The sequence below is a fragment of the Kryptolebias marmoratus genome, linkage group LG13, assembly GCF_001649575.2.
Source record: "Kryptolebias marmoratus isolate JLee-2015 linkage group LG13, ASM164957v2, whole genome shotgun sequence".
NCBI lineage: Eukaryota > Metazoa > Chordata > Actinopteri > Cyprinodontiformes > Rivulidae > Kryptolebias > Kryptolebias marmoratus.
Genome location: NC_051442.1, coordinates 27,052,207 through 27,065,241, shown reverse-complemented (window position 1 = coordinate 27,065,241; position 13,035 = coordinate 27,052,207). Strand labels below are relative to the sequence as shown.

General features: G+C 37.4%; 1 protein-coding gene across 1 annotated transcript in view; it reads left to right on the top strand.

Annotated features, from left to right (window-relative positions):
* The first annotated feature begins 4,207 nt into the window (after positions 1-4,207).
* The window catches only part of samsn1b (SAM domain, SH3 domain and nuclear localisation signals 1b), a 38,881-nt gene continuing 30,053 nt past the window's right edge, over positions 4,208-13,035 (top strand). Inside the window, exons 1-6 of the mRNA XM_017439045.3 lie at positions 4,208-4,795; positions 7,518-7,652; positions 10,407-10,450; positions 10,532-10,572; positions 10,742-10,822; positions 11,039-11,121. Of these exons, the coding sequence (XP_017294534.1) occupies positions 4,760-4,795; positions 7,518-7,652; positions 10,407-10,450; positions 10,532-10,572; positions 10,742-10,822; positions 11,039-11,121 (420 nt within the window). The 5' untranslated portion in view covers positions 4,208-4,759. The remainder of the gene's footprint in view (positions 4,796-7,517; positions 7,653-10,406; positions 10,451-10,531; positions 10,573-10,741; positions 10,823-11,038; positions 11,122-13,035) is intronic.

Below are 13,035 nucleotides of genomic sequence, written 5' to 3'. Positions count from 1 at the left end.
GTCTGTAATTTTGTTCTGTGTTGTAAAGCACTTTGAGTCGCCTCGTGCTGAAAAGTGCTATATAAATAAATGTACCTACCTACCTACCTACCTCTGTTCCTCTCCTTGTTCTGTTCCGTGGTGTGTTTAGTGGATTTCCTAGCTGACTTAACAAAAGCCCAATTGGGATACCCACATGTTTGGAGAGCTTTTTTGATGTGTTTTTGTTCCTTTTCCTTCCCTTCTGTCTTTGTGGGGACGTGTTCAGCCCGATACTGTAGAGTTCTGATAACAGAGAGTTTGTGTTCCAGAGGGTAGTGGGAGTCAAACAGAAGGTACTGATCTGTGTGGGTTGGTTTCCTGTAGACTTCAATGTTGAGACGGTCCTCTCTTACCATGTGAACCAGACAGTCCACAAAAGACAGCTTATTGTCGTAAGCATCTTCTCTGGTAAACTTGATGTTGTTGTCGACCGAGTTGATGTGTCTGGTGAAGGCTTTGTTGTGGCAGCAATAAATCAATTTCCAGGCACTGATAGATTAAATCACTCAAACAGGTTTATTTATATATTGTGCACAAAATATAGAGAGCCGTAAAGACAATCAACAATCAATATCAGAGTCCCAGGTCTGAACTGGGAAGCTCCGAATCAAAGCTCTGGCCCCCCAAGTCAACACAGGTGCTTTTATTAAAGACATTGAAATACTGGACCAGAAGGAGGAGTTAGGGAAAGGCAAGTCAGTCTGGTTCTCAAGGGAAGAAAATTCAACATCACTTCTATAAACAAGTTCATTCTGTGAGAACCCATGGGACTTGGAACAGAAGTCATAACATTATCAGGACTTATAAACAACAGGTGTTACCCTACAGTAAATTCTGCCATTACAGCTTCAACTTCTTTAGCTTGGATTTTGACCTAGGTATCATCCACATATCTGAACCAATGGCTTGGTGTAGCTCCCTCAAGGGAGTCCAGGGCTCTCTTTTCCACTTCCTCCATGTAGAGATTAGCCACAATTGGTGACACTGGAGATCCCATGGTGCAACCATGCTTCTGTCTGTAAAAACTGTCATTAATCTGGAAACAAGTGGTGGAAAGGCAGAGGTCCAGCAGGGCGCAGATCTGAGCTGGAGTGAAGTTGGTGCTGTTGTTCAAATCATGGTCTTGTAAGAGTCATTTTCTGACAGTTTCCACTGCTTCTGATGTAGGTATGCAAGTGAAAAGAGAAGTAATATCAAATGATACCAGAGTTTAACCTGGAGCTAGTTTCAAATGTTGAATTTTGTTGGCAAAGTCAACAGAGTTCTTGATGTGATGGGGTGTGTTTCCAACAAGAGGAGCTAAAATACCAGCCAGATGTTTTGCAATGTTGTATGTCACTGAGTTCATGCTGCTGATGATGGGTCTGAGAGGTGTTCCTTCCTTATGTATTTTGGGGAGTCCATACAGGCAGGGAGTGGCTTCCCCCGGGTATAATCTGTAGTACAAAGATCAATTGATAGTTTTGTCCTTTTCCAGTTTTTGCAGGTAATCCGTGACCTTCTTTTTGTAAGAGCTGGTTGGGTCCCTCTTCAGGGTCTCATAGGTAGTGTTGTCACTCAGTAATGTTGTTATTTTTTCCTGGTACTCAGAAGTGTTACACCAGCATATTGCCACGCACTTTGGGAAGGACACACTAGGAGTAGTGCAGGAGTTTGAGAAGATGTCAAGGAAGCTTGCTAACTACAGGAACCATCTTCATTTCAGTTTGAGATACAGACAGGAAAGACTCATCCCTAGCAGTATAACAACATCAAGTTTACCAGAGAAGATGCTTACGACAAAAAGCTGCCTTTTTTGGATTGTCTGGTTCACATGGTAAGAGAGGACAGTCTCAACATTGAAGACTACAGGAAACCAACCCACACAGATCAGTACCTTATGTTTGACTCCCACCACTAGTGATGGGACATTGAAAGCCAGGCTTCGAGGCGTGTACCGAGTAAAAAGGGTGTGTGTCCAATGAAGCCCCGCTTCGGAGCTTGTGTCATATTGAGCAAAATCACGTGATCAACAACAAACAAGGCCTCGCATTACATCTGCCATGTCATTGCTTCATTTTGCGTATCGTTTTTCAAAATAAAGGCGCTATGAACCCTGTTGCTTCGTGGGTTGTAGTAGGTGGTTTGGTAGCGCGTCAGCAGAGCAGTTTTCATCAGCAGTGGTTGAAATGGAGCTGTCAAAAAAGAGAAAAACCTCTCATATCTGGGATATACATATTTGTAATATTAAAAACCAGAACAAGAACTCCCAGGAAGAGATGATTTTAAACACACCCCTTCTTAACCTGTCGACGTCAGCCACACCGGAAAACCATGCATGACTCTGCCCAAAACAGTTTTAAACAGTGTAAAATGACGTAATCACTAAATTTCTTAACAGGAACTGTAAAACCACTTTAACCTTATTTACATATTTTATTATTTATTTGAAAGAAACATAAACATAGTGGTTATGTTACAAATGTGTATTAATTAGCATTAATACATTTAGTTTAGATTTGCTCATAGCTGAATAAAAATTCTTCCTCCTGCAATTGATTAGAAGCAGTGAGTAAATATGTTCCAGAAACAAACTCTCTGTGAGGATCTGGAGTTAGCTCCGCCTTTGGGCGGTGCTACTAACCCTTCCTTCCACAGCTGTTCCTGATTCCATTGATGAGCTGATCTAGCATTTAAGCCTCCGGCTGGTTCCAGACCAACGCTGGAGCATCAAACCTCACTGGTTAGAGTCTCAGCCACAGCTTCTAACCTCAAGTTAGTGACTTTGATAATTTGTTGTATTTGCTCTTCCACTCAGGTTCCACTAGAGGGTCATTACCCGACGGGAACTTACCTGGATTTCGTTTGGATTACTTACCTTGCTGGACCGCTGGACCTCTTACTATCAGGATCATCTTGGAAACCTCCGTCATCTCCTCAACGCCACGAACGCCTTCTACACCTGTAAGAAAGAAAGAGACATTATTCTCAAACTCATCCGTTCTCAACACTAAAGCCAAGACTTGTACCCGAGACTCACCTTGCTCCTTCTTGCCTTCCAGACTGCTCCTGACCACCACCACTGTAGATATCTGCACCCTGTAAATAAAACCACTTACCTGATTTCCTGTCTCCGTGTCTGGTTTTGGCTTCGCTCTATGGACAAAATACCTGGTTTATGATACTCTCAACAATGCAGGTGTGCTGAAGTAGATGATGCTGCCAGTGAAAGCACAACCAAACCGGCTTGTCTTTTAGACATAAAACCAAAACACTACAGTTTTGCTTTTTTTGCTTTTAACTATCACTCTGCTAGTTTTTTCTACTTGGGGCCTTCATAGGAATGCACCTACTATTATCCACCTCTAAAGGTGTCTATAGATTTTTATCTAGTTTTTATTCTTCCGTCAACTTTAATGCAGCCCATAACGGAACAACGTACCTACACAAATAATATACCAAAATGACCGTCTCGGTCACAGGATGTGTGCTATTACTTTTAGTGGTGTTTTGAGTTACCATAATTCACAAAAAACAACACCATCAAATCCGAACAGCGGAACTCTCAACTGACATAGCGAGAGGTCACATGACCCACAGTGTGGGGCCCTGTGACCAGAACAGTTTGTTAGCAAAGAAACTCTTCCTACCCCCACATATTTTATGATACACTTGCAAATTATGAAAATGTAGACATTTTTGAAAATTTTCAGATTATATTTCTACTATTTCTGTAGGGCTTATGGGTTTCTCTCAAGTAGCCCCAGAAGGCAGAGTCCAACCTACAGTTTTGCTAACTTTAGCATTTGTGTTGCTTTTTATTAAAAAAAACAACCCTCAATTTTAGTTTCTTTGGAAAATTTTAGCGGCCATTTATCACTCAACATTCACTGTATTTTCATAGAAAATACAAAATCTAGTATGTTAATGGGCATTTGATAAAATGCACATTAGGAATTGACAATTTTTTTGTTCAAATCAATAATTTGCAAGAAAGAAAATTTAAATTTTGCTATTTCAAAGTGGAATACTTATATTATTATTTTTCCACAAAAATAGAAATGAATTGCCAATACATGGCAACAATTTATTGTAAATTGTTAATTTTATGATGTAACGTACAAACCACTCAATGAGGTGTGTTATCTTTATTTCAATTTTCATGTCCATTTTGTGTATCTGGGCTAATTGATTTAGTGAGAGAAGTAGCAGAAACAGCTCTTTTAAATGTAAAGGTTGCAGAACCCAGAGTTAGATATCACAGTCTTTAAAGATCTGAACTGGCTGAATAAAGACATATACTGCAATAGGTAGTGTCAGTATGTATTTAAAAAGAGCCATGGAACATGCTTGATAATGTTACAAACACTTACTGAATGTTTCTGGGGTGTTTAATCCAAAGAGGATTACAGTTCCATGACATTTAATGATAATTCAAAGTCAGGTTAAGAATAAAATCCATCCAGATGCATGCCAGGAAAAGTCACTCTGTTGTTTATTGTCCTGTTGTTATGGGTGGTTTGAGTCTGTTTGAGGCCAGTGATGGCTCACTGCATCTATTGGATTATGTGAGGGATTTGAAGCCAGGATTAGGCCACTGGACTGGAGACAGCATGGGGTCTGTGTGATTCTCTGCATCAGAGGGGTGTATTAAGGTGCATGTGTATGAGTGAGGGGAGTGGGAGGTGTATGAAAGGGTGTTTGCTTGGAGTCCACAGGGCATATTTTGTGTCCATATGTTTTTTATTGTCTCCAACACATGCTATCCACCATGAACATGTTCTGCTTCACTCTGGTAAGATAAATCTTCTGAATTTCTTTACTTTTTAAAGCTAGTTTGTTGGGACTTGCTCTGCAGCCTTAACAGAGCTCATGAGCAGAGAAAATTAATTCATTGTGTTGCTGATGTTATTATTTCTGAAGAGGACCAGAAATGGACTTTCCATGTATAATGAGAACAAACTTCCAAGCACTATGATTTGACACTCATTAAGGTTTTTATATGTAGTCTTCTCTGTTGTTATTGTTTTCTGCATATTATTTAAATGAATGACTATATCATGGTAGGTAATATTGTTGATACACATAACACAATTTCCAGTGTTTCACAAATTGTTTCATTAATTTAATACAAACAACAACAACATCAAAAACTACCATGATGGAAAGGTTACGTAACAGTGACTAACAAAAATGCTACGCAATCTCACGCAATGCTATACCAATGTTCTGTTTGTACTAGCACAGTATTGTGGCGTATTTGTGACACTTATGTGTCATAGAAGTTTTTTTGCTTGTCTTGTTAGAGCTGTGTATCGGAAGTGTTTTTCTTTTTGTTCTTGACATATGTACCACATAAATACAATGTTATTTACAATTTGATATGGTTGCTGAAAGCATATTGCATTGTTGGAGTATACACTCACTGGCCAATTTATTAGGTCCACCTGTTCAGTAGCTTGTTAGCATAAATAGCTAAACAGCCAATCACATGGCAGTAACTCATTGTCTTTAGGCATGTAGATGTGGTGAAGATGACTTGCTGAAGTTCAAACTGCACATCAGAGTAGGTAAAAATGAATGTGTCTAGGTTGTTGGTGTCAGACAGACTGAAGTTTTTACACACAACCATCTCTAGAATGGTCTACAAAAGAAAATATCTAGTGGGCAACATTTGTGTAAGGTGAAAATGCCTTGTTGATGTCAGATATCAGAGGAGAATAGACAGACTGGTTGGAGATGAAACAGTAGCTCAAATAACCTCTTCTTACAAATAAAGGTCTGCAGAATACCACCTCTGAACACACAACACCTTGAAGCACCAGAAGACCACACTGGGTGCCACTCCTGTCAGCTAAGAACAGGAAACTGAGATGACAGTTAACACAGGCTCACCAAAACAGAACAATAAGAGATCTAAAAAACATTTCCTGGTTTGATGAGTCTTGATTCACTGAACTCCTCCACAGTCAGCTGATCTCAATCCAGTCGATCACCTTTGGGATGTAGTGAAATGAGAGACTCACATCATGGATGTGCAACCGACAACTATGCAGCAACTGCATGATGTTAACATGTCAATATGGTCTAAAATCTCTGAGGAATGTTTCCAAGAACTTGTTGAATCTATAACATGAAGAATTAAGGCAGTTCTGAAGACAAAGGGATTTTAACCTGGTATTAGCAAAGTTTTCCTAATAAAGTGGCCAGTGAGTGTATGTAGCACAGTATTATAAGTGTACCAATAATATATAAAGGTGTTTTTTTTCAGTTTCAGAACAACATACTTGTCTTTATCCTTTCTTGTTGTTGATATTTTTACAGGCATTTTGTTGGTGCAATGCATAGGTGTTTTTTTTTTTTTTTTTTTTTTTTTGCAATGTTCTAAGCAAATAGGAAAGAATGTAACAGTAATCTCTCTTTAATACTGACTTGTGAATACCACAAAAACACCACATCAATATTACACTAACAAAAACAAGATGGTTAATCCATGACAATGTAACATACACCATACTTACAGTGTTGTAACATTCTGACCCTTTAACCAATACATACACAATATACTGTATGGGAATGTGCCATGAACATTACATAGACATAATATAAGTCACAAGAGTTAACTTTTTAAAAATAACCTTCATTAATTCACAAATTTTAATGACACTTTCAGAAAAATTATTCAATGAATATACATCTCCAACTGATAAATCTTTGAAGTCAGCCCATAGTCATATAGTCGACTGATATGAGGAAATGTAAAATGTCTATAACTCAGTCAGTTTTAAATATATTGACCTAAACTTTGGTGTAGTAGTAATACAAATAGTTTCACAATAAATATTTTTATCATTGGATTTACATCTACCACTGATTAACGTTTGAAACTAACTCAATTCAAGATGGCTGCCACAGCTAACTGACCTTAGAAAACACATAAATTCAGTCAGTGTTGTCTGTTTGCAAAATTTCTCATGAACCACTGGATGGTTTTTAATGAAACTTTAAAAAAAATATTTCTGGATATACATCTACAACTGATGAACTGATGAGTCAATCCAATTTGAGATGGACAAACTAATCAAAATTAACCAACACAAAAATAGCTATAACTCAGTCAAATGTACAGCTAATGAGTTAAAATTTGAGACAATATACACTCTGAGCATGAACTCTTGCAATATCACATGAGATTGTGCATAACATTATTTTGACAATAGTTTTATCACAACAGCTATAACTCCAAAATTTCTCAACATAAGATTATTTTAGTCTCAAACTCTGGCATGAAAGCCAATAAGAAATATGCATTGCTTCCAAGAAAACACAGTGCCTTTCAATTTTTCATATTTTGACCCACATTAGTAAAATGAATTTCAAAGTACACCAACATATGTAACAAAACACAAAACAGTATGACAGTGGCATTAGCAAATCAAACAAGAGTAAATTATGCACACAGAAGTATTCAAACACAGGAAATGTGACCATTCAGGCTGATTGTTTGCTTTTCTCAGGAGGGCTCCACAGAAAGCATATATGAACCAGCAAACAACCGAACTCTGAAGGACATCCTCCCCAAATACCACTGCAGTCCTGTACGTCTGAGGCACAGACCTGAGGGGGGCGGCTCAGACCCATCCAGCCACACTGTAAGTCTGTTTCCAGAATTACTTGGAAAATAATCAGACACTGACGGCAAACTCATCAGTTTTTCAATAATTACCTAAATTTAGCCTGCATACTATTACACTGGTTACTTATAACAGACAGAGCATTAGGGTGACGTGTGGTACTCAGGGTAAAAGGCTGCCGTGCACAATCAAGTCAGATTTTAGTGAAGATAGAACGAAGTCTGTATGCTACTAAAACTGTGTACAACAATTTAAATACACACACATATAAATTCACACACACACACACACATGTATATATATATATATATATATATATATGTGTGTGTGTGTGTGTGTGTGTGTGTAAAAAAACAACAACAAAAAAAAACAACACAAAACTGTGAAAGTAGCGTGTCTATTTTTGTCGCCTGACAACAAAAAGATGAGCAAGGGTAACAATATTTTTGCCTGCGTTTCTGTTTGTGTTTCTGTGGCTGTCTTTTACTAAAGCTTCTCTTGAACAACTGGATGAATTTTAATGAAACTTGCAGAAAGTATTCATTGGATGTACATCTACAACTGATTAACTTTTGGAGTCAACTTGATTCAAGATGGCCACTACAGCTAATCAACGTTACCTAACATAAAATGGTTATTAGTGAATTTTACAAAGATCATGCTTAAACCTGGTGTGGTAGTAGTTCCACAGCACATACCTTGAGCACTACACATTGAGCAATTTCTTTACTTCAAACATTTGCAATAACTGTTTGTCAGCCCTCTTCTGTTAGCAAAATATCTCTTGAACCACCAAACAGATTTTAGTGAAACTGTCAGAAAGTGTTAATTGGCTATACATCTAAAACTTATTAACATTTAGAAAAAATAACATTTTCAATCAGATTCAAGATTGCTGCCACAGCTGATTGACAAGGTTGACATTAGCCAACACATAAATGGTTCTAATTCAGTCAGTTTTACAGATGCTGAACTAAATTTTTTGTGGTAGTAGCTGAAAGTCATCCTCATATTAAATATTCTTAACACTATCTCGCAGGATCTCACAATATTATTGTGGTGGGATGGTGTTCCACTCTCCCCCACTCTGCGCGCCAGGTGCAGCCAGAAGCGCACCGTTGATTGATGGGTGGGGCAGATGGCTTTATAGTTGGGCAGGCCACTGCAAGGTGTATGTGTTTTCGTTTCTCCCACTACATGTCGGCTGCTACATGTTGGCTTGTGTTCATCTGAGATTGTAAGTGCCGGTTTTGCAATCGGTGGCTAGGATTATGGTTGTTTTTTGGGTGCTGCATCTGCTGTGCATTTCTGCAGCGTTGCTCGGCTGGCGTTGCTCGGCTGGCGTTGCGGGCTGCGGCTGGGGGTTGTTGTGGCGTGCAGCTCTCAACTAAACCTGTTCCTGTTTGGGCAGGCTGTGTGGGCGGGGCGTGACTCCTTTGGCCCTGTTAAAAGGCATTTGGAATTGGATAACAACAATTTGTTCCATTGTTTAAAATGTGTGGTTTTTTTTTAATATAGTTGATATTTGTTGTGTGTTGTTGAAATTACTAATTTGTTTGCTTTTTTTGTTTTGATTCACTAATTTGTTCTTTTTTTGCATTGCATGTTTTGGGTTTTTTGGGGGGAATAATTGTCTTCACTCCATATGTCCCCTTTTCCTATCTGGGACCAAGTAGTAGGTCTGAAGCCATGTTTTTAAAAAGAGGAATGTTTTAGGAAAATTGTTAATACAATTCTCTGTACAATTCAGTTTGTGTTCTGGTGCGTCTTGTACAAAACTTTTAAAAAGATCTCCCTCTGCTGGTCACATTATGAAAGCTGACACATAAGGTCATTTACAAGGTTTGCCCAAAACGACTACGTCTCTGTTCCTTCTCTACGCAAGATGATTGTAGTTTAAAGGGGACCTATTATGCTTGCTTGAAAAGGTCAGGATAGGTCTGTGGGCTATACAAAGCATGTTCATTAAATTTAATACACAAAATCATTCTCAGATATCAAAATTTGTCTGTTTTGACCTCATTTCAGAATGGGCGGTTTTAGGGCGTTGTCACTTTTATGCAAATTTGCTGCTGTTGGCCACACCCCCAACTCAGTGTCCTGTCTCAAAACATAAAAATTCACTGAATGCTGCGGATCTGATGCACATTTATATCATTATTAATTCACACACACACAAAAAAAATGTATTAACATAGTTCTAATATTAGTTTAGATAAACCTGCCGTGACTTTAACAGAGACATGTTTCTGGTTGTAGTTTCTGTTCAAACTACAACTTTCTTTGGCAATATCGAGGGGATATTGCCATCAACAATAAAATGAATCCACACAGCTCTGTTCTCCGTGACTGGGAGAACATGCATGGACACATGTTCTATATCGCAGCCGACAACAAAACCAGCAGACGTTGTTCAGCAGTAAAACCAGCAGAACAAACGTGATGGTCTTCTTGTAATGACGTCGGTGGAGCTCCTCTTGGGTTGCTAGGTGAGGGGGATTGTGATGCAATAACCCCGAGGTTTTTAAAACTGGTTGTTTTGCAGACACCAAAAAACATTTACTTAATGTCAAAAACAGCTGGGTGGGATTTTTTTTTGCGCTTGGACTGTTTCTAGAAGCAATAGATACCGAAATGGAAGTACAAAAACATGCAAGTGAATTTTGCATAATAGGTCCCCTTTAAAAATTTAACATGAATGGTGGTGGGTGATATGCATTTCTTCAAAGAATTTTAGGTTTTTAATTTAAGTTCTGTCTTTGTGTCCTTAAGGATCAACCAAAGGGTACAACCAAACTGAAAGAGGAAACCCAAAGGTAAGAGTAATTGGCTTACTTTGAGCAATTTTAACAAAAGAATATATCAGAAAACTTTTCTACAATTATTTGTCATTTTAGATCATGTATGCCAACATTAGCTCTGGATAGTGAAGCTTTCAGTGAGTATTGGCCCAGATGTTCAGATTTCAAACAATGCAGTCAAATGATTAAGATGTTAAAGCTCAAATTGGTTATCTTTATATTTTGTTTTGTGTTAAAGCTCCTTGAATACATTAATATGACAGACATTGATAGTTTATTTTTTTAACTGCACCTCTTTTGTTGCAGAAAAAGACATTAATCAAACTTGTTGGACTTCTTATGGTGACAAGAAAGGCGTACATCATCAGATGACAGTCGAGAACAGATGTAAGCAAAAATGTCAAAACCCAAATAAATACACACTGAGTCATGGTGCATTACTGAGGTTGATGGAGCCTTACTGTGACTGCTTCAACTGATGTCAGCTAATCTAATGAGTTAGTGTTGTCTTAATTGTATGCCTAATATTTAAAAAGTGCCTGCTAGCTTTATGGATGTGCGTTTTTTTTTAACTTAAAATGAATTATTCTCTGATGTTTAAAGCTTTCTGCAAGAGCGGTGTGACAGGAGGCACCAAAGTGAAGGAGCTGAGCCCTGACAGGACATCAACAGATCCACCTGCTCAGGTATCATCATATGACAGACTCACAATACAACACAATATCATGAAAAGTAACCCTAAAATTCTATTCTCTGACAAATGACTTTAATTTATTTGGATCCAGTGAACGGTCTGGTGAATAGGGCTCCATGCCCGTTTTGGTAATTAGATTTTATTCATCAAGACCTAGTTCGAAAAACAATAACAAATGTTTATTTTATCTCATTTCAAAATACAAAACATTTATTTGAAATATGAGCCACTTTTCTTTTTGTAGTTGAATATAAATTAGAACTTCCATAAATGATTTGATTTTCTTTTCAAAATTAGAATTATAAATCAAGAAAACTACTTGCCAACCGAAACAAATGGCCAAAATACAATAACTCGTATCAGTGTTAGAAGAAACAGACTTTAGATTCTTTCCAGAGACATACAGTGACTGTGATTAATAAGCAAGAAACAAATACATTATTTTACCATTAAAAATCCGTCTCAGGAGAGACACCATGATGAGCTGAAGAACCTTGAAAATTTAGTATAAAAAAATAAAGGCTGGATTAGCCAGGATTGACCATATAGGAAAAAAAGTAAAAATAAGATGCATTTATCTCACCAAAACTGCTGATTATTTGAAAACAAAAGCATCCTCTTTTTTCTCTTCTAAAAGAGTTCAGTTGCTCTGTTGTACAGCACAACACGTGTTCATTTCAGTTTCAACTCTAACATATTTTCTATTATATATATATACATTTTATGTTGTTCATCCTTATTTGCTATCTATCTATATTCTAATTGGGAAAGACAGAGCAATAACAAATCAATAAAAAAGAAATATAAGGTTTCATTTTCATTCTTATAAAATTGAATGTTCAATACCTTTCATGTGTATTATGTTTAAAAATGGTCTTGATGTTAGGATGAACATGAGCAAAATATGGCAAACAAATCAGATTCTCTGTCCTACGGAAGCGCATTGCTATCACGCAGGAAAAAAAAAAATTTGAACGCTATCACGTTATAACGTGATACGTATCTTGTTAAAACGTGATACGTATCTTGTTAAAACGTGATAATTATCTTGTTAAAACTAATACGTATCTTGTTAAATTGTGATAATTATCTTGTAAAACGTGATACATATCTTGTTTAAACATGATAATTATCTTGTTAAAACGTGATAATTTTATGTCCAGGAAGTGGCGGTATTATGCTAGGCTAGTACAGTGGCTAACAGGAATTGGTCAGGTTTCCCTTCATGTTTGGCCTACACGGATACGGATGCTGCTTTGCACTGTGGTTAAAATCATAAATAGTATGCGTACTCTGACCAGGATCCTAAACAGAACGGGACTGCACAGAAGGAAACGTCAGTCCGGTCCTCTAGCTGCGGCGGCGTTCCTAACTGACTGTCTGGATCGAAGCTGAAGTTGGCTTCAGATTGTAGCTTCTGATTCGGGAAATGGCCAAAGAGTGATTATAACGGAGGCTCAACTGTATTTGATGAACATTTTCTGTTCAAATTTTTATTGAACTGTACAATAGGTGAATAACGGCAACGACTGTTCGTAACCAAGCAACCGAAATCAACAGAAGGCTAGATAGCGGCAAAAGACAGAGCTAGATCCTGTTAAGCATTCTTCAAAATAAAAGACTTCCTCTCTCCAAAATAAATCATAAATAAAGCTTTGAATTTAATTATTTTTCACGTCACTTTTTTTGTAATTTTGTACAATGATTATTATTATTCACAGAATTTAACTTGATTGTACATAATTACAAAAAGGTGACGTGAAAAATAATTAAATTCAAAGCTTTATTTATGATTTATTTTGGAGAGAGGAAGTCTTTTATTTTAAAGAATTCTTAACAGGATCTAGTTTTGTCTTTTGCCGCTATCTAGCCTTCTGTTGATTTCGGTTGCTTGGTTACGAACAGC